The 26,420-nt window shown below is 37.2% G+C and overlaps 3 protein-coding genes across 3 annotated transcripts; all 3 read right to left on the bottom strand.

The window, feature by feature from the left end:
- Positions 1–742: 742 nt before the first annotated feature.
- Positions 743–1,666, bottom strand: LOC102272058 (olfactory receptor 4N2). Its single transcript, XM_005908852.2, has one exon. The coding sequence runs from the start codon at positions 1,664–1,666 to the stop codon at positions 743–745; it is 924 nt and encodes a 307-aa protein (XP_005908914.2).
- A 9,204-nt stretch (positions 1,667–10,870) lies between these two features.
- Positions 10,871–11,797, bottom strand: LOC102279986 (olfactory receptor 4N5-like). Its single transcript, XM_070378538.1, has one exon. The coding sequence runs from the start codon at positions 11,795–11,797 to the stop codon at positions 10,871–10,873; it is 927 nt and encodes a 308-aa protein (XP_070234639.1).
- A 13,494-nt stretch (positions 11,798–25,291) lies between these two features.
- On the bottom strand, positions 25,292–26,218 carry LOC102280270 (olfactory receptor 4N4C). Its single transcript, XM_005908874.2, has one exon. The coding sequence runs from the start codon at positions 26,216–26,218 to the stop codon at positions 25,292–25,294; it is 927 nt and encodes a 308-aa protein (XP_005908936.2).
- Positions 26,219–26,420: the final 202 nt, after the last annotated feature.

Raw genomic sequence — 26,420 nt, forward strand, 5'->3', positions numbered from 1 at the left:
GCATAACATTTCCCTTTTAATAATATTTTCAACTCTTTGATATCTTCAGAATCATGAGTTTACAGCCCTGAATCACTTTTGAACCATATGAGAGAAATTACTCTGTTGTTTATAATGGATTCTTATTATAATTATTATAAAATGAAGCTCTTTATATTCACTTCATAGACCCTATCTATGTGCTGGACATTGTCAGTATCTCCAACATGAATGCTAACCGTTTATACAGTCGCTTATTATATCCCAGTCAATTTGACCTTTGCTGTGATCATCAAATATACCAAGTTCATTACTATCTTCAGATTTTTGCCATACCTGTTCCATCTGCCTGGAAGGCTCTCCCTGCCCGTGTTTGCACAGTTAGCATATTCAGTTTATCCAGATATCAGCCAAAACATCACCTCCTTTAAAGGACCTACTTCAAGACTAAAAGTAAATTCACTACCCCCATCTCACACTTGCTATTGAATATTTTGCTTTTGTTTTTAGTACCCTCAGGGATATATATCTTCTTGAAACTATACTGTTTATTTTCTATGTTATTGGCTGTCTATTCTTACCAGATTGTAACTTCAGAGGACAGTGACTTTACCTGCCTCAGTAGTAGCTCTTTCACGCAGGGCCTAGTACAGTCTAGACAAATGGGAGGTGATCAGTAAAAGCAGTGTTTTGAAAATGAATACCTTAATTTCACATGAAATTCTCCAGTCATTATTTTCATATTCATTTTTTCCACTTTTTATCAGGCTAAGTGCTGACTAAACAGCCTTTTCACAGATGCTTTTACTTCCTGGTTGCGAAGAGTATAAATCACAGGGTTTAACAGGGGAAAGATCACTGTGTGGAAGAGAGAAACCACCTTGTCAGCTGGGAAGGCTCTGAAGGGGCGGGTGTAGATAAAGATGCCAGGCCCGAACATGAGAAATATAACGATGATGTGGGTGGTGCATGTGGACAGCGCCTTGCTCTTCCCCTCAGAGGAGGAACCATGTACACGGCAGAGGATGACCGCATAGGAGGCCAGAAGGCCCAGGAAGCACAGGAGGGTCATCAGACCACTGTTGAAGACCATCAGCAGCTCCACCACAAAGGTGTCAGTGCAGGCCAGCTTGATGACCTGCGGCACATCACAGAAGAAGTTGTCCAGTCGGTTTGGACCACAGAAGGGCAAGCGGAGGATGAGGGCCACTTGGATAATGGAATGAACAAAGCCTCCAAGCCACAGAGCCAACAGCAAGGCATAGCAGGCTCTAGGGTTCATGACAGTCGAATAGTGTAAAGGACGACAGATGGCAATGTAGCGGTCAAAGGCCATCACGACAAGGAGTAATCCCTCCCCTCCTCCAAGAAAGTGCAAGAAGAAGAGCTGAGTGATGCAGCCTCTATAGGAGATCACCTTCTTCTCAGAGAGGAAGTCCACCAGCATCCTGGGAGCCACAATGAAGGAGTAGGATGCATCCAGGAAGGCCAGGTTGCCCAGGAAGAAGTAGAGGGGGGCCGTGAGACTGGGGTCTGACCTGATGGTGAGGATGATGAGGAAATTTCCAGGGAGGATGATGAGGTAGAAAATTAAGACTAGGGCAAACACCAGGAGCCGAATATTTTGGGACTGAGTCAGACCAGCAAGGATGAATTCTGTCACCTCCGTACTGTTCTCATTCTCCATCGTCTCTGCCTGCAGTACATAAAGAAGCAGAGTTTATCGTTATTATAATTTCTCACATCTAGACCCACGTTGTTGTCTTCCTACAAATATCTGACATATTCACCACTTCAGTTACAGACAATGTTTCAACCCTTTCCAATATCCTGGGAAAACACTGAACATTTCCCTCCTCTAGATTTAAAACAAACAAATCACCTGTCTCAACGCTACAGTCTTATCCCATTCAGCCATGTGCTTCTGCAGCACTGCGGTCCACTCTCAGAGGCTAGTGTTCTGTACCGTCTTGGGATTCCTGCCTTCTTGAGTCATAGGAAAAATTTCCTGATTGACATACAACATAACTCCAAATATCAAGATCTTTGCATTTTGGTGGTTGTACTGTGCTTGAGACTTAGCAGCTTGCTTGGAATTACACACTTTTCACCTCATCCACCAACACAAACTTTTGTGGAATTCCCATTTTCGCCTGCTAACTCTCTGCCTTGCTCTCTGTTTTCTCTTATTGTCCTCCTCCTTCCTGATGTCCTTGTATTGCTCTGACTCCAAGCTGGTCACCAATTTCCAACAATAACTCTACTTTCCCCATCATTTACAGGTAGGTTCCAGCTGTATCCCTGGTGAAGCATTGCTAATGTAACCACTCCTTCCTTGAACTACACAACTTCACTACACTCTCTCAGTCTCAATTCCTTATTGTTGTTGTTGTTCTTCGCAAAGCTGTGTTTCTTTGGCAACCCTATGGATTGTAGCCTGCCATTTCCTTCTCCAGAGGATCTTCCCAACCTGGGGATCTTCCCATCCTAGGGATCAAACCCACATCTCCTTTTTGGCAGGCAGATTCTTTACTACTAAGCCACCTGGGAAGCTCCCAATTCTTTACTACATTCTCCCAATCTTTTTCTTTCTCTGATACCAGCATGATGCCCAAGGGAGAGCCTGTCAAAAAACAACAGGTCACAATACAAATTTTCCAGGATACATTTTTTAAATTAGTTATATTAACACAAAAAATCATAGCATACAGGAGAGGTAAAGAGCAATAAGATCCTATAGTCTAATCCATTCCTTTCCAAAACAAGAGAACTAAAGCTACTATGGTAGCAGCACTTAACTTTAGAATGAGTTTTCTTTATTGTTACTATTAGCAGAAGAATGTGAGTACGTACTATTCAGTTGAAATATATAAAGAAATTATTAGCACAGATTTAATCAATGAATGCTCTTTTTGGTATATTTGAATAACTAAAAATAAACTTAGAGGCTTAACATTGTATAATTAAAAGAATACTAGTCATTGCAGGGGAGAAGGCAATGGCACCCCACTTCAATACTCTTGCCTGGAGAATCCCATGGATGCAGGAGCTTGGTGGGCTGCAGTCCATGGGGTCACTAAGAGTCGGACACGACTGAGCGACTTCACTTTCACTTCTCACTTTCATTTCTCACTTTCATGCATTGGAGAAGGAAATGGCAACCCACTCCAGTGTTCTTGCCTGGAGAATCCCAGGGATGGGGGAGCCTGGTGGGCTACCGTCTATGGGGTCGCACAGAGTCGGACATGACTGAAGCGACTTAGCAGCAGCAGCAGCAGTCATTGCAGGAGAGCAGAATCCAGTTTTAATGCTCAGTCTGTTTAGTGGTGTAGGCTCATTCCAGAAAGGTCAATATGATGATCCAATGAAGAGTGATAATAAAATAGTGTAAATATGTATTACATGTACATAATTATGCATATATATGCACATATCACTGGCTTTTCATTCTGTCTTTTCAAAATCCTGCATTTAATAAGTATTATATATTAATATAATGGTATATAAACTTTATAAATATATACACATATATTTAAGGCATATGCTCAAAAAAATTTTGTGGTCGATATGAAATGTTTTTAAATATGAAAATTGCTAATCTACATAAAAATACAATGTAGTATATATTAATATTCTGCATAATATTTAACAAGCACAGTTGTCGTAAGATCTGTGAAATATTGGATATAAAGAGGAGGATAAAAACCTTGAAAGACAAAGCTAGTGAATTAGTACTTAGAAAAGAAAGATAGGTGTGAGTAAAAAAAAGAGAAAAGTGAAAAAAACAGTAAGTCTATATAGTGCATTGTACATATTTTAGGAACATTAGAAACATCTGTTTTAAGTCTCTCTAGAGCTGAATACAATGGCTAATATATAGGTGTTATGACTACAGATGGAATTTATTGAAGTCTTATTTTAAAATATCAGCATATATATGTATACAAACACTGCATACATGTGCACACATCCACATTCACACATGCACACCCATGCACACCCATGCACACACAGTGGCAAAATGGGACCCACATAGAATTATAATACAAAATATTTTGCAGACTCTCAAAATTGTAATAAAAATATTTGGCAACTTCTGATCTTGCTTCTTAACTTTTCTCTGCCTTAGACAAACATTATCTCAACATTCATTCCATCATCTGCCTATAAAAAAACACCCAGGAAAACCAGGAATATAAATAAAGAGCCCCTTCTACTTATTCTTAGGTTTTGTGCATCCCACAAACTCACTCAGAATTGGTCATTTTATGATGTGTCTGTGTTTGATGATATCTTTAAGACATCAGAGGATTTCTGATGGGTTTTTTGATTGAGGGTTATAGGCTTTTCCACTCTGCCTATTTCCTATCATTCATCTTGCCTTTTTCTCTGTTACCCAGCAGACAAGATTCCACAGTACCTGACATATTTCATCCATTTCTGTCCTTGTGCTCTTTTCATATATATATATATATATATTTTCTGGATCTATTATTCTGAAATTGTGGCTGGCATAGAACCAGAGACTATGTATCAGATGAACATTTTTCTAGGTAAGATAAAATACAATTGTGAAAAATATCCTACAAAATATGGCCTTTTCAGAATCAAATAGTCTATGTTAGCCAGATTAGTAGGGAAAGTGTTGTCAGAAAAGGCTGAAAGAAATTTAAATTCTCACCACTATTTCCCTAATCTTCCTTGGCGCTTCAGCTAATTAAGAGATGTGTCCGACTCTGGCAGTGATGATACAGTAGAAGAATAGGAAAGCCAAGGGGACAGCCTCCCTCACTCAGAGCAGAGACACAAACATCATCAGGCAATGCTGTGCCTGCCTGTAGGGCAAACTGGTGAGACCAGCTCCTGGAGCCAGGCGTATGGAGACCCAAGGAGCTTACTTCCCCATCTCTTTGAAACGTTTCTCCATGTTTCCTTCCTTATTGTCTCTCTTTTCTCTTTCTCTCTCCTTTCAAAAGGAAATCTCATTGCTGTCATTCCAGTGGAACGAATGTATACCTGTGGCAGATTCATTTTGATATATGGCAAAACCAATACAATATTGTAAAGTTAAATTAAATAAAATTTTAAAAAAGAAAATAAAATAAAGTGTCCAAAATTTTGAGTGCAAGTGGTTAAAGCTTATAAATTAAATACAAATTAACTTTTTACATATTACAAAAAAATGTGAATTAGGTTAAAAACATCACCAAATATGTAATCGATACTCATACTGATGATGAATATACAAAGCACTAAATGCGTGTATGGGTCTTCAGCCAGGAAATTCATTCATTAATAAAATATCTAATGGACAACAGTGCTATGAGGATCAAAATTGAGGTGGTGATGGTAATAATAACTCATTCAAGTAAGTTCAAATCAAAACTAGCCCTTCAAATATTTTATTAAAATAAATATAATTTATTATACAAATGTGTCTAATGAAAGGACATACTGCACTAGAGCCTTTGTCAGTGTCTTTAGGATGAACCCTGGGTGATGGTGGTTACACAAATCCAAATGTCTCATTCAGCGAAACAACTAAAGATTAAATAGCTTTCATGTAAAGTTCCCAATGCAGTCAGCTGTTTGTGTATCAAGATTTTCTCAGTTTCACAACTTCCTATCTAACCATCAAAGTCCTATGTTGATGAATAAAAAATAAGGAACAGTTGAAACTGTTAAATATGTTGAGTATGGAAAATAAGAGATCTGGGCTAATGTTCTGGAAACTCATAAAATCTTTTCATTATTTCTCTGGAGCCTTAGCCTTTTCACCTATCTTTCATCTAAGTTTAAAAAGAAAAGAAAATATATCAGTAATTTGCATGCTCATTGGGTTTTTTTTCTTTTTAAAACATTTTATTTTATATTTGCGTATAGCTGATTGACAATATTGTGATAGTTTCAGGTGAACAGCAAAGCAACTCAGCCATAGTCATATATACATATACCCATTTACCCCCAAACTGCCCTCCCATCCAGCCTACCACATAACATTGAACAGAGTTCCCTGCACCATACCATAGGATCTTGTTGGTTATCAATTATAAATATGCTCCTTGGTTTTAAAACACATGTCAACTCTCTAAAAGCTATTGATCATTTCAATTATGGTAATCGAATAAAAGTGTCCACCATTAAAGTATTTCTAAGCATCAAGAAGAGATGGACGTCTATTGGGGAGAGGGTAGAAAATGCCACACTCACGAATTCAGACCTAAGCCTCTGACTATTCTTGCTCAAACTCTGACCTCTACTCCATTTCATTCCAAGGCAGCTGATGAACCAGTAGAATAGTTACAGTATTTTTTCTATTGTCCTCTTCTCATTTCTCATAAACATGAGTAGCTCCCAAACTCCAGAAATTTGAAACTCCAAGTTTTATGTTGCTCTCACAATGTTGCCAATCTCCACATTCCATAAAACATTAACTGACCATTCTTGTCACTGTTCATAAATATTTGCAATTACATAGAGAACATTAGAGTTTGAAATCTCCTCGAACTCTTTATGATGAAATGGAGAAAGTGCTTTGGAGATTTGAGACTGCCACACCCTGCTGACTATTTCCAAAGCGAGTTATTATGTCAACTGAATTTGGCAAAGAAAATACCAAAGCTTTGTAAAGGGCAAATATTTTAGAATATGTCATCTAATGCCCCAGGGGGTTAATCCTGAATTCTAACACCAAAATCCTATCAGTGACTTGAGATAATACAACTCTGTTGGAAGCTTATTAGTTAGGTCAAAAGTAAATAAAAGTTAAGAAAAGTTTATTTACATCTTAAAATAAAATCAAAAAGAGAAAAAAGTGTAAATAAATGATGAGAGATTGTTGCTATATATACTGAGGAGGCAAGTAAGAGTCCAGATGAGGATGAGGCAAGTGAGGTATTGCCTCTGGCACAAAATTTATCCTGATACCAAATGCCTTAGTAATCAAGATGAATACTACTTTAATGCAATATTTAAAAGCCATAGTGTAAAAGTTATGATATCACTTTTTCACAATAAAGACATCAACATTACAGATTTTTCCTTTTGCCTCAGATTCCAATATGGCCCAAAATGATGCTATTACTAATTCAGACTTTATCTAAATTTAGTATTTATTTTATCATGGTTTTTAAATTATTTTTATTTTTTAAAATATTGATTAGACCCAAAAATATTATTCTTAATAAGTCAGACAAAGAATGACAAATATTATATGATATCACTTATATGTGGAATGTAGAAAAGTATTACAAATGAATGTATATGCCAAACAGAGATAGACTCAAGATATAGAATATAAACTAGTGCTCACCAAAGGCAAGAGGAAAGAGAAAAGGCACATTAGTGGTATGGATTAAGAGATACAAACTATTATGTATAAAATAGATAAGCAATAAGAATATATTATACAGCACAAAGAATTATAGCCATTATATTAAAATAACTTTTAATGGAGTATAATCTATAAAGGAAATCAACTGAATATTCAATAGAAGGACTGATGGTGAAGCTGAAGCTCCAATAATTTGCCACCTGATACAGGTCAGGAAGCAACAGTTAATTGGACATGGAACAACATACTGGTTCCAAATAGGAAAAGGAGTGCATCAAGGCTGTATATTGTCACCCTGCTTATTTAACTTATATACAGAGTACATCATGAGAAACACTGGACTGGAAGAAACACAAGCTGGAATCAAGATTGCCAGGAGAAATATCAATAACCTCACATATGCAGATGACACCACCCTTATGGCAGAAAGTGAAGAGGAACTAAAAAACCTCTTAATGAAAGTGAAAGTGGAGAGTGAAAAAGTTGGCTTAAAGCTCAACATTCAGAAAACGAAGATCATGGCATCCGGTCCCATCACTTCATGGGAAATAGATGGGGAAACAGTGGAAACAGTGTCAGACTTTATTTTTCTGGGCTCCAAAATCACTGCAGATGGTGACTGCAGCCATGAAATTAAAATACGCTTACTCCTTGGAAGGAAAGTTATGACCAACCTATATAGCATATTGAAAAGCAGAGACATTACTTTGCCAACAAAGGTCCATCTAGTCAAGGCTATGGTTTTTCCAGTGGTCATGTATGGATGTGAGAGTTGGACTGTGAAGAAGGCTGAGTGCCAAAGAATTGATGCTTTTGAACTGTGGTGTTGAGAAGACTCTTGAGAGTCCCTTGGACTGCAAGGAGATCCAACCAGTCCATTCTGAAGGAGATCAGCCCTGGGATTTCTTTGGAAGGAATGATGCTAAAGCTGAAACTCCAGTACTTTGGCCACCTCATGCGAAGAGTTGACTCCTTGGAAAAGACTCTGATGCTGGGAGGGATTGGGGGCAGGAGGAGAAGGGGACGACAGAGGATGAGATGGCTGGATGGCATCACTGACTCGATGGACGTGAGTCTCAGTGAACTCCAGGAGTTGGTGATGGACAGGGAGGCCTGGCGTGCTGCGATTCATGGGGTTGCAAAGAGTCAGACACGACTGAGTGACTGAACTGAACTGAACTATATTTTGCCTAGTGTTTTAGGGAGTTAAATCCTTTTCCTCTATATAACAGGTAGAATGAGGATCTAATCTTTCAGATTCTTTCCAAGGGTAATTGAGCTGGAGCTTGAAATCATCTTTAATTATATGGAATTTAGCCAGAGTAGTTTTACCTTAAGTGTCTTGCCACTGCTACCAAAGAACCTATATCTTCAATTTTGTCAGAACTGAAATGATTTTGAGCCATAATTCTTATAGTTTTGTTGCCCTTATGACAAATCTGTAGATATCAACATCGAATACTATAATGATGGCTGAGAATATGCATCAGCCAATGTGAAGTGAAAGTCCCTCAGCTGTGTCCAACTCTATGACCCCACTGACTATATAGTCCATGGAATTCTCCAAGCCAGAATACTGGAGTGGGTAGCCTTTCTCTTCTCCAGGGGATCTTCCCAACCCAGGGATCGAAGCCAGGTCTCCAGCATTGCAGGTGGATTCTTTACCAACTGAGCTATCAGTGAAGCCAGCAGTAAGCATTGATTTTCATTTCTTCCTCCATTTCTCCTTTTCTGAGCAAATTACTGGTATAGGTGTCAGTGGGAGTGAGGGAGAAATTCATGAGTGAGCTATCTATTTTTGTGTTTGGAGCTTTCTCAGATGCTAATCTGTCCACATCCCACGTATCATAAAAGGTCACCTTATTTTCCCTCTCACCTCTACAAAATATCTCAGTCCATGTCAGGATCATACCACCATATCCCCATATCCGTACTAGGTACTTGCCCACAATTATGGAGCTACCATAGCTCTCTGCTCTTCTACACAGGCTCTGCCTTTCTCTGGAGCTCAACACAAAGGCTTCTTTGCTTCATCCACTCTCTGATGGCCTCATAGAAAAGTGTAATTATCATTTTCTACTTTTATTTTTTAATATAAATTTATTTATTTTAATTGGAGGCTAATTACTTTACAATATTGTATTGGTTTTGCCATACATTGACATGAATCCACCACAGATGTACATGTGTTCCCCATCCTGAACTCCCCTCCCACACCCTCCCCATACCATGCCTCTGGGTCATCCCAGTGCATCAGCCCCGAGCATCCTGTATCATGCATCAAACCTGGACTGGCAATTTTCTGTTTTCTACTTTTCTTATTGTTGATAACACATGAACAACATTCTTCTACAAGCTAACCAGAATCAGTGGTCTTTATTCTCATGGTTTGTTTTTGAGAATAAAATTATTTTTATGTTTATAATCCTTTCCATTTCTCCCTGTTAACTGAAGATTCATTTCAGTTGTCCATATTTTCTTCTTCTTTATCTATTTCATTGTTGTTGTTGTTCAGTCTCCAAGTTGTGTCCAACTCTGCAACCCCATGGACTGCAGCACACCAGGCCTCTATTTCATATTCACCTATTAATTTTTTGTGTTTAGTGAATTAATTTCTCATTTATATAAATTTCCTTAACAGCTTTTTTACTTTAATTTTATGCATGGATGGTCCTTTATACCATCCTCAGTTAAGGAGGAAACCTCTGTAATTATACAGAAACAAACTCACACATCCACATGGAGTGGGCAGATTTTCATCACTCTTTGCCTTTTGGCCACACATATATTTGTTAACATGTCAAATGTAGCTGTTTTTCTTTTCAGTTTTTTCCATTAATAGTAATCAAGAAGCTCTGAAAACAATTAAGTGGAATAATTGCATGACATTTTTTTCCATAAGACCAGTTATTTTGTTTTCTTACCCTGCTACCAAATTTGGGTGAAGGAGGAAAATATATGTATTTCAAGAATCTCAGGCTTTTTAAATTGTCCAAAATAGGACTGTAACATAACATATGACTTGTGAAGATTCATTGTCCTTACTGGTCTTTGCCCAGAATCTTGATAAAGTTGTTCTAAATAATAAAAGAACAATTGTGAATGAATCACTCACCTGCTTAAAATATTAAGATGAATTCTTACTTCAAATAGAATAGAATAAAACTTTTTATTTTGGTATAAAAAGCATTATTTATATGACACTCTAGCCATATATAACTTAAGAACTAAATCTCTCATACTTATTCCTTACTCCAACCAGGCTGGTGTTTCCTTTATGTTCTTGAATAAGATAGCATGTTTGTTTTCTTGTTATTATAATTTTCCCATATTGACAACAATGGTACCTGGCAATGGGAAGCACTCAATGAAAAACAATATTTTTTTTTTTTACTTTTTTTTTTAATTTTTTATTTTATTTTTAACTTTACAATATTGTATTGGTTTTGCCATACATCAACATGAATCCGCCACAGGTATACACGTGGATATTTTTTAAATAAGTGAATGATTTTCAGCCAGAATTTCCCCTTCAAGACTTCTTATTATAAAGTCCATTCAACAAACCATGTGTTGACTCAATATCTTCCTCATGGAAGCTTTTACTTCCTGGTTGCGAAGGGTATAAATCACAGGATTCATCAAAGGAAAGATCACTGTGTGGAAAAAGGAAACCACCTTGTCTGCTGATAAGGCTGTGAAGGGACGAGTGTAGATAAAGATGGCAGGCCCAAACATGAGAAGTATAATAATGACATGAGTGGTGCACGTGGACAGTGCCTTGCTCTTCCCCTCAGAGGAGGAGCCATGTACACGGCAGAGGATGACTGCATAGGAGGCCAGAAGGCCCAGGAAGCACAGGAGGGTCATCAGACCACTGTTGAAGACCATCAGCAGCTCCACCACAAAGGTGTCAGTGCAGGCCAGCTTGATGACCTGTGGCACATCACAGAAGAAGTTGTCCAGTCGGTTTGGACCACAGAAGGGCAAGCGGAGGATGAGGGCCACTTGGATAATGGAATGAACAAAGCCTCCAAGCCACAGAGCCAACAGCAAGGCATAGCAGGCTCTAGGGTTCATGACAGTCGAATAGTGTAAAGGACGACAGATGGCAATGTAGCGGTCAAAGGCCATCACAATTAGGAGTAGCATCTCCCCTCCTCCAAGGAAGTGCAAGAAGAAGAGCTGAGTGATGCAGCCTCTATAGGAGATCACCTTCTTCTCAGAGAGGAAGTCCACCAGCATCCTGGGAGCCACAATGAAGGAGTAGGATGCATCCAGGAAGGCCAGGTTGCCCAGGAAGAAGTAGAGGGGGGCCGTGAGACTGGGGTCTGACCTGATGGTGAGGATGATGAGGAAATTTCCAGGGAGGATGATGAGGTAGAAAATTAAGACTAGTGTGAAGACCAGGAGCTGAACATCTTGAGACTGGGTCAGACCAGCAAGGATAAATTCAGTTACCACAGTACTATTCTCTCTCTCCATTGTCTCTGCCTGAAGTACATAAAGAAGCAGTTTATTGTTATTACAATTTCTTACATCTAGACTTGGACTGTTCTCTAGGTAAAAATATCTGACAAACTTACCACGTTAGTTATAAACAATATGTCTTAAGTAATTTTTTGGAACATGTACAAAGAGACACAAAAACCTTGACAAAACGCTAGTGACTTAGTCACTAGGAAAGAAAGACACAAAGAGAGAAGTATGAATGAAAAATAAGAGGAACGTAATAGAAAGGAAAAAACAAGAAAACAAAACAATATGTACAGTGGTTTGTTATGGTACATATTTTAAGAAATATTAAAATATCTGCTTTACATGTCTCAAGAACTGAATGGAATGACTAATATACAGGTACTACCATCCACAGATGGAATTTTTGAAAATCTTCCTTTAAAATGTCAGCGTATATATGTATAGAAACACTGCATGTATGCATGCATGCACACACACACACACTCAGAGGCAAAGTGAGACTTACACAAAATTGTAATAAAAAAATATCTTGTAGGGCCTCCAGTTAGCCTCTCTGCTTACTTCTTAACTTGTCTCTACTTCCACAGACACTTATCTCAATATTCATTCCATCACCTGTAAATAAAAATACACCCGAGAAACCCAGGAATGCAGGTGAAGAGTTCCCTCTATTTCCTTTTAGGTTCACTGCATCCCACAAGCTCACTCAGAGTTGATGTGAGTGATGTGTCATTTCATGATGTGTCAGCATTGGATGATATCCCTAAGACATGAGAAGATTTCTGAATGTTTTTATAATTGAGAGTTATAGGCTCTCCCACTCTGCCTATTTCTTGTCATCTCTGTTTTTTCACTGTTTTCCAACAAAAGGATTCCATGCTACCTGACATACTTGATCCATTCTCTTCCCATATCCTGTTCTTGTCTATGTATTTCCCTGACTGTGATTCCAAAATGGTGCTTCGCATCAATCCAAAGACTATATGTATCAGGTGAACATTTCTCTAAGTAAAATAAAATACATTTCCAAAAAAATACGTACAAATTATGACCATCATCAGAATAAAAAATTATATGTTAGCCACATTAGTGGGAAAACTGTTGCCAGGCTGAGGATGTCCCCGGTGGCTCAGTGGTAAAGAATCTGTCTACCAATGCAGGAGACATGAGTTTGATCTCTGGCCCAACATGCTGCTGTGTATCTAAGCCCATGTACAAGTACTGAGCCTGTGCTCTAGAGCCAAGTACCACAACTACTGAGCCTACACGCCACGACTACTGAAGCCCAAATACCCTAGAGCCTATACTCCACAACAGGAAAAGTCACCATTGTGAGAAGCCCATGTACCTCCCTCAATTCAAGCAGAGTAGACCCTGCTTGCTGCAGCTAGAGAAAAGCCCACATAGCAATGAAGACTTAACACAGCCAAAAATAAATAAATAAAGTTATTTTGAAAAATAGCACAAGAATCTTGAAATAAATATATATTTTAAAAAATAAAAAAGGAAGAGGCTGAAAGAGAAATCTAAATTCTCACCACTATATCCTTAATCTTCTTTAGCCCTTCAGCTAATTAAGAGATGCATCTGACTCTGGCAGTGATGACACAATAGAGGAATAGGAAGGCCAGGAAGACAGCCTCCTTCACTCTTTGGGCAGAGACACAAACATCATCAGGCAACGCTGTACTTGCCTTGAGGGCAAACTGTGGTCAGACCAGCTCTTGGAGCTAGACGTTCCCCGTCTCTGAACATTTCTTCATGCTTCCTTTCTCATTTTCTCTCTTTTCTCTTTCTCTCCCTTTTTATTCATCAAGAAGCCTTTCATTTCCTAATTTATTTTATGAGCTCAATTGCAGTTTGTTTTTCCCCTATTAATTTATTGTCTCTCATTTGCTCCTAATTTTCTTGACTTTTTATTTTGCTTTCTTTAAATCTCACTCTTTATCATTTTCTCTTCTTTCTTCCATTCTTTTATTCAGATCCTTTCATGCTGAAAGGTTTTCACTCTCTCCACTTCTCATGTTCATTGTTACTCCTTTATGTGTCATGCCTGTCTTGCTATTTTATTTTAAAGAGCATCACTGTTGTTTCCTTTCAAGCAAGAATGAGCAATGTGTATGCTTTCCATCATCTTCCATTCTAAACATTTGGTCTACAAAAGAATAATTCAGTATGGAGTACTAACCATTTTCCCAGATTTCAGGGAGAAATATCAATAACCTCAGATATGCACCACACTTATGGCAGAAAGAGAAGAACTAAAAAGCCTCTTGATGAAAGTGAAAGAGGAGAGTGAAAAAGTTGGCTTAAAGCTCAACATTCAGGAAACTAAGATTGTGGAATCCAGTTCCATCACTTCATGGCAAATAGATGGGGAAACAGTGGAAACAGTGGCAGATTTTATTTTTTTTTTAGCTCCAAGATCACTGCAGGTGGTGACTCCAGCCATAAAATTAAAAGACTCTTACTCCTTGAAAGAAAAGTTATGACCAACCTAGATGGCATATTAAAAAGCAGAGACATTATTTTGCCAACAAAGGTCTGTCTAGTCAAGGCTATAGTTTTTCCAGTAGTTGTGTATGGATGTGAGAGTTGGACTATAAAGAGAGCTGAGCACCAAAGATTTGATGCTTTTGAACTGTAGTGTTGGAGAACTACACTTGAGAGTCCCTTGGACTGCAAAGAGATCCAACTAGTCCATCTTAAAGGAAATCATTCCTGAATACTCATTGGAAGGACTGATGCTGAAACTCCAATACTTTGACCACCTGATGCGAATAACTGACTCATTTGAAAAGACCCCGATGCTGGGAAAGATTGAAGGCAGGAGGAGAAGGGGATGACAGAGGATGAGAAGGTTGGATGGCATCACCGACTAAATGGACATGAGTTTGAGTAAACCACAGGAGTTGGTGATGGACAGAGAAGACTGGCATGCTGCAGTCCATGGGGTCGCAAAGAGTCAGACATGACTGAGTGACTGAACTGAACTAACCATTTTCTCTTGAATGAAGACATTTCTTTTCAATTTACAAAACCTTAACCATTCATTAACTGCTATCCATTTCCTCATTTTTTTTCTGCTTGTAAATGAACCTGATAAAATGAGTTGATTATCTTCCTTAAGAAAAATAAATCTCATTACTATCTCTCTAATGAAATGAATATATTTAACAATTTTTCCAAAGCTTTGAGTACAACATCTGTCATCATATTAATTGAAGCTTGTAAATTATTTAAACATATATTAACAAGTTTACATATTCTGAAAAATGTCGCTTAGGCGACATGATCAAATGTTTAATTGATACTTATGCTAATAATGAATATATAAACCATCAAACAAATGAATGCACCTTCAATAAGGAATTCCCTCATCAATAGAACAGATTGATTATAAATTATCTATAAATATCCTTCAAATGCTAACTTTCTAGACAATGTCCTAACTGAATTTGATTTGGAATCATTTTATCTGATTATGATGACTCACCTCAGCAATTCATTAACTCTTGACCCTGGACAAGTCACTTAGATTTCAGAAATCTGAATTTTCATTCAAGAAATAGAATAATGAGTTGACTCTGACAAGGGTTATATCAGGATCAAATTGAGCTGATGATGGTAGTAATAGCTCATTTAAGTACGTTTAAAGAAGAGCTAAAAACCTGGAAAATATTTAGACATTAAATGGTACCTCTAATGAACGGACACATTGCCACTAGAGCCTCTGTAAATGTCTTTAAGATGAACTCTGGGTAATGGTAGCTGCACAAACCTGAGTGATTAAATAGAGATAAGAAACTGTGGAGGTGAAAAAGACTTCATATAAAATTCCTGTTTTTACAGGAAACTATTCTGTTTCACAACTTTCTATCTAACCATCAAAAACCCTGTTTTGATAAATAACAGAATCACAGGCAACACAGGAATTTCTCAAATATGTTGAGTATGGAAAATAAGATCTGGGCTAATGTTCTGCAAAACATAAAATCTGTGAATGCAAAACATAAAATCTGTGAAGCTTTTCTCTGGAACACTTGGCCTACCCTCTTTGCATCTTCTTCATCTGTACTGTAAAAAGAAAAGAAAATATATCAGTCATTTACATGCTTCTTGGTTTTAAATGAGATGTCAACTCTGAAAGCTATTGATCATTTCACATAATTATGGAAATAGAATGAAAGTGTTTGTCCACCATTAAAGTAATTCTTTCAATTATCAAAAATAAATGGAAATCTATTGGGGAGAGGGTAGAAAATGCCACAGTCATGAATTTAGACCTAAGCCTCTGAATATTCCTGCTCAAACTCTGACCTTTAGTCCATTGCATTTCAAGGCAGCCAATGAACCAGCAGAATAGTTACAGTATTTTTCTACTGTCCTCTCCTTGTTTCTCAAAAATATGAATAGCTCCCAAACTTCAGAAATCTGAATCTCCAAGTTTTACATAACTCTCATGATGTTGCCTTCCTCCCCATTCCCATAAAACATTAACTGACCATCCTTGTCATTGTTCATAAATATTTGTCATCACATAGAGAACATTAGATTTTGAAATCTCCTCTCTTTATGATGCAATGGAGAAAGTCCTTTGGAGATTTGAGACTGCCACAACCCTGCTGACTATTTCCAAAGGGAGTGATTAGATTGTCAACTGAATTTGGCAAGGAAAATACCAGAGCTTTGTAAAGGGCAAATATTTTAGAATATGTCATCTACTGCCCCAGGGAGTTAATCCTGAATTCTGATACCAAAATCCTATCAGTGACTGAAATAGTACAACTTTGTTTGGAAGTCTATTAGATCAAAAGTAAACAGAAAGTTAAGAAAAGTTTATTTACATCTTATAATAAAATCAAAAAGAGAAAAAAATGTAAATAAATGATGAGAGATTGTTGATATGTATACCAAGGAAGCAAGCAGAATCAGGTTGAGGATGAGACATGTGAATTATTGCCTCAGATGCAAAATTTACCCTGATACCAAAACCCCTAGTAATCAAGGTAAATAAAAATTTAGTGCAATGTTTAAAAGTCAGAGTTAATGTAAAAATTATGAATATCAACTTTTCAAAATAAAGACTCTAACATTACAAATGTTTCCTTTTATCTCAGGTTCCAATATGGCTCAAAATGGCAATATTACTAACCCAGCATTTATTTAAAATTTAGTGTTTATTTTGTTTATCATAGTTTTGTAAAATTAATTTTGTTTTTTTACAATATCAAGTAGACCTAGAGAATATTATGCTTAGTGAAATGTCAGACAAATACTGTATCATATAATTTATATGTAGAATGTTAACTACTAATGAATGTTTATGCTAAACAGAAACAGACTCACAAATATAGAGCACAAACTAGTGGATATCATAGGGACAGGGCAGATTAGGGGTGTGGGATTAGAAGATACAAACTCATATGTATAAAATAAATTAGCAACAGGATATATGATAGCACAGGGAATTATAGCCATTATCTTGAAATAACTTTTAATGGTGTGTATCTGAATCAGTATGCTATACACTTGAAACTAATAAAATATTGTCAATCGACCCCACTTCAAAAATTTGATTAGAATATTGTTTATTACTAAATTTTTGTCACTCCCTTAGATTTTTCCCTCAAGGCATATGCATTACTCATTCCTCTATCTTCACCATCAGTCTGACCCTAAAAGCAAATAATGTGGTCAAGTCAGTAATGAGTATGTAAGATTCAGCATGTTGCTGGTTCCTGGTGATGTAGACATAGCAGACAGAATATGAACAATGCTCATAAAGATATTCAAAGCCTAGTACTTCTTAGAAAAAAGAACTGTGTGGTGTAAAATGTATCACTTCCTCAAAGATGAGTGACCTCCTAAATAGGATATGAAAAAATGTATCCTGATCTTGGTATTTGTTGTTTACTCACTTTTTCTTTCCTCAGCGAAAACAAGGAGTGGAGAGGTATTGTTTTTTTTTTCATTGACTAATACTAAAATAAAAAATTAATTAAAATTCAGAGTAATTAAATACAACGTAATTTAGTCTTGTTATATCTCATTGTTGTATTCATTGTTTTGCTTTAAAAGGAAATCTGAGTTTGTGTGTCACTTCAAAACCAAATCACTAAACACACATTTTTGTAAACTAAATAAAATTCATAATCAAATATGTATTTGTTCTAATCTGTTTTCATCTCAAGGACATAGTGTGAGAAATTAAAAAAGAGAAGAGAGAAAAGATAAAGAAGTACAAGGTTAGAATGACCAAAACTGAACAAGAAAACAGGGAAAAGAAAGACTCATGGAGACATAAATGGAAAGACAATTATAAAATTTTCAAAGGTCAAGAGACAGAGAGACACTGGTCTGTAATACACGTTCCACAAATCCACAAACTACAAAAGGAAACCAGTGATAAAGAGGCCTGTATATAGGAAAAAGAAAATACACAGGGTTAGATATGCACTTCAGTGGAGTAAGAGCCCCACCTTGAAGTAGGTTAGAGTTCTGCCTCCCAAAAGACTTTGACTTTGAAAATTGTGATGTTTTCCATAATTATAAACATAATCTGAGGCTTTCCTCACTTCTTTTTTTTTTTAATTTTATTTTATTTTTAAACTTTACACTCTTGTAGTAGTTTTGCCAAATATCGAAATGAACCCGCCACAGGTATACATGTGTTCCCCATCCTGAACCCTCCTCCCTCCTCCCTCCCCATACCATCCCTCTGGGTCGTCCCAGTGCACCAGCCCCAAGCATCCAGTATCGTGTATCGAACCTGGACTGGCGACTCGTTCCATATATGATATTATACGTATTTCAATGCCATTCTCCCAAATCATCCCACCCTCTCCCTCTCCCACAGAGTCCAAAAGACTGTTCTGTACATCAGTGTCTCTCTTGCTGTCTCATATACAGGGTTATTGTTACCATGTTTCTAAATTCCATATATATGTGTTAGTAACTGTATTGGTGTTTTTCTTTCTGGCTTACTTCACTCTGTATAATAGGCTCCAGTTTCACCCACCTCATTAGAACTGATTCAAATGTATTCTTTTTAATGGCTGAGTAATATTCCACTGTGTATATGTACCACTGCTTTCTTATCCATTCATCTGCTGATGGACATCTACGTTGCTTCCATGTCCTGGCTATTATAAACAGCGCTGCGATGAACATTGGGGTACACGTGTCTCTTTCCCTTCTGGTTTCCTTAGTGTGTATGCCCAGCAGTGGGATTGCTGGATCATAAGGCAGTTCTATTTCCAGTTTTTTAAGGAATCTCCACACTGTTCTCCATAGTGGCTGTACTAGTTTGCATTCCCACCAACAGTGTAAGAGGGTTCCCTTTTCTCCACACTCTCTCCAGCATTTATTGCTTGTAGACTTTTGGATCGCTGCCATTCTGACTGGCGTGAAATGGTACCTCATAGTGGTTTTGATTTGCATTTCTCTGATAATGAGTGATGTTGAGCATCTTTTCATGTGTTTGTTAGCCATCTGTATGTCTTCTTTGGAGAAATGTCTATTTAGTTCTTTGGCCCATTTTTTGATTGGGTCATTTCTTTTTCTGGAATTGAGCTGTAGGAGTTGCTTATATATTTTTGAGATTAGTTGTTTGTCAGTTGCTTCATTTACTATTATTTTCTCCCATTCTGAAGGCTGTCTTTTCACCTTGCTTAGTTTCCTTTGTTGTGCAGAAGCTTTTAAGTTTAATTAGGTCCCATTTGTTTATTTTTGCTTTTATTTCCAATATTCTGGGAGATGGGTCATAGAAGATCCTGCTGTGATGTATGTCGGGGAGTGTTTTGCCTATGTTCTCCTCAGGAGTTTTATAGTCTCTGGTCTTACGTTTAGATCTTTAATCCATTTTGAGTTTATTTTTGTGTATGGTGTTAGAAAGTGTTCTAGTTTCATTCTTTTACAAGTGGTTGACCAGTTTTCCCAGCACTGCTTGTTAAAGAGATGGTCTTTAATCTATTGTATATTCTTGCCTCCTTTGTCAAAGATAAGGTGTCCATATGTGCATGCATTTATCTCTGGGCTTTCTATTTTGTTCCATTGATCTATATTTCTGTCTTTGTGCCAGTACCATACTGTCTTGATGACTGTGGCTTTGTAGTAGAGCCTGAAGTCAGGTAGGTTGATTCCTCCAGTTCCATTCTTCTTTCTCAAGATCGCTTTGGCTATTCGAGGTTTTTTGTATTTCCATACAAATTGTGAAATTATTTGTTCTAGCTCTGTGAAGAATACCGTTGGTAGCTTGATAGGGATTGTATTGAATCTATAGATTGCTTTGGGTAGTATACTCATTTTCACTATATTGATTCTTCCAATCCATGAACATGGTATATTTCTCCATCTATTAGTGTCCTCTTTGATGTCTTTCACCAGTGTTTTATAGTTTTCTATATGTAGGTCTTTTGTTTCTTTAGGTAGATATATTCCTAAGTATTTTATTCTTTCTGTTGCAATGGTGAATGGAATTGTTTCCTTCATTTCTCTTTCTGTTTTCTCATTATTAGTGTATAGGAATGCAAGGGATTTCTGTGTGTTGATTTTATATCCTGCAACTTTACTATAATCATTGATTAGTTCTAGTAATTTTCTGGTGGAGTCTTTACGGTTTTCTATGTAGAGGATCATGTCATCTGCAAACAGTGAGAGTTTCACTTCTTAACCTTCATCCCAATATGTAAGACAAAATTAATATGAAGGTCTAAGCTAGTTCTTAGAGGCTTTTTAAAATGGGATCTTTTTATTTTAAAAAATATTGATATTATTTATCTCTATTACTGAGTTTTTTGACACATCCTTAGATTTTTGCACTGAACTCAATTAACTTATTGGGTGTCTCCCCTGAGCCTGGAAGTATTGTGTCAACAGTACAGTACAGACAAGAGAAAAGTCCTTTCCTTTAGAATTTTACATTCTAATTCAGGGAGACAGACAATAAGCAAGCAAGCAGGAAAGAAAACATCAGATAGTAATGAATGTTAGAAAGGAAATATAGCAGAGTGTGAGTTGGAGAGAGCTTGGGAAAGAGATTGGTGTTTTAGAAAGGATGGTCAGAGAGGATCTTTCTGAGGAGGTTTCATTAAAGTAAAAGCTGAGTGTCTAAAAGAAGCCATTCCAGTAAGTGGTAATCAAAAAGAAAGATCTGTATATCAAGCAATAATATCCACCTTTTTCTGAAAAGGCTAGTAGTCTTCTCTTTTCCAATTTAAAAAGTAAGGAAGATCTGGTGTGTTGAGGAATAGAAAAGGGGTCAAAGTGCCAAGAGAGTGAAAAAATTTATACAGAGAGAAAATTCCTTCCCATTTTTTATCCCCCAACACAAACTTCACAATAGGAAATAGCTATTACTCTTGTGCATCTTCCCCAAAGCATTATGCATATAAAAACTAATGTCATTATACAGTCTTTTCTCTATATTAATTTAAAAAAGTGATAAATATGCAAAAGTAGGGTTTGTTTAAATAAATTTTAATAGCTGCATACAACTTAATACAGGCATTTAAAGTATAATATGTATGTATAACATATACATTCATGCATAATATAGGTTCCAGAATATTTTTAAAAAAGCAATTTAAAAAATAACATATATAATATGTCCTTATATTTAGACAAAAAAGTTTAAGTATGTACCAAAAATGTGGAGAAAATACTTTATGTACATTCTTGACCTTTATTTTTATTGTATATATTGCTATTGTTCAGTCACTAAGTCATGTCTGACCCTGCGAACCCACAGACCGCCACACACCAGGCCTCCCTGTCCTCCACTATCTCCCAGAGATAGTCCTCTGGGAGATAATGGAGCACCATCTCCACTATCCTCAGAATTTGCTCAGATTCATGTCCTTTGAGTTGATGATGCTATCTAACCATCTCATCCTCTGACACCCTCTTTTGCCTTCAATCTTTCCAGCATCAGGGTCTTTTCTAATGAGCTGGCTGTTCTTATCAGGTGTTATATATGTTTCATCAATTCCTTTCTACCACAAAGTCAGTTTTTAAAATTATTATTATTATTAACATAATCACATTAAGTAAAACTCTATATTGGTTCCTATTTAAAATTTTTCAAGTTAGCTTTGTACAATAAGAAATCATAATGCATGCATTACTCATTCAGTTCTTACTAGCCATTATTGAGAATCTATCAGAGCAAGTCATTGTGATGAAACACAAATTTAATAGTACAAACTCTAATTTCAAAGAAGATAGAAATTTTAAACACAGACACATATAAAATAATGGTAAAATCTTTGTAAAAGAACAGCTAGAGTATCATGAGAGCAAAGAGAAGTAAACACTGGTATGGGCGTTGGAAATATATCAAGAAGCAGGAAGCACTATGGTTCAGTCTTCACTGAAACGTTCATCAGCAAGAGGTAAAGGAGAACAGTGTGCAAAGTCATTGAAGGATCAAACTCCCTTCCTGTGCTGAAACAGTAACAGGCAAGACTGGAAAAGTGGGTAATTTCTAACAGATTATATTTGATTAAGTTTACAATTCATTGGAAGAAATTCAGGAGATAATCCATGAGATGCTGTTTTACAAAATTGACAATTTCTCAGCTATGTTGTGGAGAAGGCAATGGCACCCCATTCCAGTACTCTTGCCTGGAAAATCCTATGGACGGAGGAGCCTGGTAGGCTGCAGTCCATGGGGTCACTAAGAGTTGGACACGACTGGGCGACTTCACTTTCATTTTTCACTTTCATGCATTGGGGAAGAACATGGCAACCCACTCCAGTGTTCTTGCCTGGAGAATCCCAGGGACGGTGGAGCCTGGTGGCCTGCCGTCTATTGGGGTCGCACAGAATCAGACATGACTGAAATGACCTAGCAGCAGCAGCAGCAATGTTGAGCTATTATTGCTGTGTCCTGTAGATATATCATGAGAATTTTTCAATATTTTTCAAAAGTACACTCTTATGTTTTAAATTCAAAACTTATGATGGCATTCAACATGACAGGTATTAATCTGATAGATTTATTCTGGGACATAGGACAAATTTCAAACTTTTAAAAACTGAGATCATATCAAATATGTTCTTAGACTACAATAGAATTAAACTAGAAATGTATTAGGCATATTCTCAAAACTTTAGGAAAAAACACACTCTGAATAACTCACGAGTAAGAAAATCAAAGTTGAAATTAGAATATATTATTAATGGAATGCAAATGAGAACACAACATAAAAAATATGCAATATGTAGATAAAGTAGTGCTGAGAGGGAAATTTGTAGCAGCAACTGATTTTATTTAAAAAGTTTGTAAGAAAGAATTTAAATCAATAATTTAATCTCCAAATTTAGGAAAAAAACATAAAATTAAATCCAAAGAAAGAAGAAACTAAATAATATAGATAAAGAAAGAAATATATAAATTTCTTAAATTGAGAAAATAAATGAACCCAAAAGCTAGTTCCTTGTAAAGAACAATAAAATTCAGAAAAAATTTAGCCACATTTTCAAGGGGAAAAGAGATTACACAAACTAATAATATCAGGAGTTAAAAAAACAATTATTATGAATATTACAGAAATTTAAAGAATGCTAATGGAACATTCTGAGCAATTTCATGCCAATAAATTTGATAACTTAGCTCGAATGCACAAAATCCTAAGACCATTAATTACCAAAACTAACTCAAGAAGAAACAGATAACTTGAATTGCTGTATATTTACTAAAGAAATTTAATTTGTACTTTAAAATCTTCCCACAAAGGAAGCTTCAGACCCAGTTGCTCATCTGCTGTATCTGCCAAACAGTTATTCAAGAAATAATCAAATAAGAAATAATCAAACTCTCAGAAGATAGATTATTAAAGGAAAAATATCTTTAATATCCCCTGTAATATTTCTGGTGTACATTAAGTTATTAAAAGCATGTGAATATATTTGCACATATTTGTGGAATATGTTTCTCTTCTCAGTCGTTTCCAATTCAGGCTCATTGTGGTCAGAGCATGTATTCTATATGAAATACAGTGAGACTTTTATGGGCTTGCCAATGATCTATCTTTGAGAATGACTGGTGCACTTGAGAAGAACATTTGCTTGTCATTGTTGAGTGCAGTAGTCTATAAATAGCAACTAAGTCAAATTTGTAGATAGCATTGTTCAAATATCCTGTAAGCCTTAGTCGCTCATTTGTGTCCAACCCTTTGAGACCCCAAAGACTGTAGCCCACCAGGCTCCTCTGTCCACGGGATTTTCCAGGCAAAAATACTGGAATGGGTTGCCATACCCTCCTCCAGGGGATCTTTCCAACCCAGGGATTAAACCTGGGTCTCCTGCATTGCAGGCAGATTCCTTGCCATCTGAGCCACCAGGGAAGCCCATCTCTACTGACAGCAGCTCACATATACTGTCAATTTTTAAAAAATTAACCTCAATATAAGCTGTTGGATTCTCTACTTCTTTATTAATATATGTTTAAACATCTAAAGCCCAGCACATATAATGGTCTCCCACTCCATAAAAAATTTTATAAATACCTAATTTCCCACATTAAACCCCACTATACTGAAAATAACTAGAGTGGTTATGTAACCTCCAACAGAATCTACAATACCAATAAGTATCATTATCATAATCAGATTGAAATCAGTTAAAAGCAGATTTTAATATCCAGGGAGAATTTGTAATAGCTCATTAGTAATGATCATGAAGCTCTGAAAAACAATCAAGTGAAATATTTGCATGGTACTTTTTCCATAAAACCAATTATTTTCCTTTCATATATCTACCAACTTTGAGGGAGGAAGAAGATATATGTTTTCAAAATTTTTCAAACTTTTTAAGCTGCTCAAAACAAGTCTGCAGCATAACATTTGGCTTTTAATTATGTTTTTCTGGTTATTGATCTCTGCCTAGAAACCTGATATTCCTCTAAATCATAGAAGAAACAATTTCAGATAAGTCAACTCTCCTGCTTAAAGTACTAAATATGAATTCTTACTGAAATTAGAATAAAATAAAACTTCTTATCTCAGCCTAAGAGACCTTAGTTATTTGACCCTTACATATAAATTAACACCTAAAATCTCTCACACTTATTCATTATACTGCAACCATTCTGGTGTTTCTTTTATGTTCTTTAAACACACAAAGTGTATTCTCTTGTTATGCATAACTTTCCCCCACTAGTTACAATAAAGTGAAGTGAAGTCTCTGTTGTGTCCAACTCTTTGTGACCCCATGGACTGTAGCCTACCAGGCTCCTCTGTCCATGGGATTTTCCAGGCAAGAGTACTGGAGTGGGTTGCTATTTCCTTCTCCAGGGGATCTTCCTGACTGAGGGATCAAACCCAGGTCTCCCACATTGTAGGCAGACACTTTTACCATCGGAGCCACCAGGGAAGTCCCAATAGTTATAGCAGTATATGAAAAATGGAAGGCACTCAATGAAAAGCAGTATTTGTTAAATGAATGAAAAATTTGCAGCCAGATTTCCCGTTCATAACTTCATATTATAAAACCTGTTCAGAAAAACACATGCCGGCTCAATATCCTCCTCATGGAAGCTTTCACTTCCTGGTTGCGAAGGGTATAAATCACAGGATTCATCAAAGGAAAGATCACTGTGTGGAAAAAGGAAACCACCTTGTCTGCTGATAAGGCTGTGAAGGGACGAGTGTAGATAAAGATGGCAGGCCCAAACATGAGAAGTATAATAATGACATGAGTGGTGCATGTGGACAGCGCCTTGCTCTTCCCTTCAGAAGCAGACCCGCTTATACGGCAGAGGATGATTGCATAGGAGGCCAGCAGGCCCAGAAAGCACAGCAGGGTGAGCAGGCCACTGTTGGAGACCATCAGGAGCTCCACCACAAAGGTGTCAGTGCAGGCCAGCTTGATGACCTGCGGCACATCACAGAAGAAGTTGTCCAGTCGGTTTGGACCACAGAAGGGCAAGCGGAGGATGAGGGCCACTTGGATAATGGAATGAACAAAGCCACCAAGCCACAGAGCCAACAGCAAGGCATAGCAGGCTCTAGGGTTCATGACAGTCGAATAGTGTAAAGGACGACAGATGGCAATGTAGCGGTCAAAGGCCATCACGACAAGGAGTAATCCCTCCCCTCCTCCAAGAAAGTGCAAGAAAAAGAGCTGAGTGATGCAGGCTCTATAGGAGATCACCTTCTTCTCAGAGAGGAAGTCCACCAGCATCCTGGGAGCCACAATGAAGGAGTAGGATGCATCCAGGAATGCCAGGTTGCCCAGGAAGAAGTAGAGGGGGGCCGTGAGGCCAGGGTCTGACCTGATGGTGAGGATGATGAGGAAATTTCCAGGGAGGATGATGAGGTAGAAAATTAAGATCAGGACAAAGACCAGGAGCTGAATATTTTGAGACTGGGTCAGACCAAGGAGAATGAATTCTGTCACCACTGTGCTATTTTCTATCTTCATCTCCTGTGCCTGTAGTGCATGGGAGAGTAGAGAATTTATTTCCAGTTCTTCTCCCACTAAAAACTGTGAATTCTACATCTATGTTATACCATTGCTGCTGTTGCTGCTGCTAAGTCACTTCAGTCATGTCCGACTCTGTACAATCCCATAGACGGCAGCCCACCAGGCTCCCCCATCCCTGGGATCCTCCAGGCAAGAACAC

This window comes from Bos mutus, chromosome 10, assembly GCF_027580195.1.
Source record: "Bos mutus isolate GX-2022 chromosome 10, NWIPB_WYAK_1.1, whole genome shotgun sequence".
Lineage (NCBI taxonomy): Eukaryota > Metazoa > Chordata > Mammalia > Artiodactyla > Bovidae > Bos > Bos mutus.

Bases quoted from the DNA above. Each gene is read 5' to 3' on its own strand.
- LOC102272058 (XM_005908852.2), bottom strand. From the start codon at position 1,666: ATGGAGAATGAGAACAGTACGGAGGTGACAGAATTCATCCTTGCTGGT.
- LOC102279986 (XM_070378538.1), bottom strand. From the start codon at position 11,797: ATGGAGAGAGAGAATAGTACTGTGGTAACTGAATTTATCCTTGCTGGT.
- LOC102280270 (XM_005908874.2), bottom strand. From the start codon at position 26,218: ATGAAGATAGAAAATAGCACAGTGGTGACAGAATTCATTCTCCTTGGT.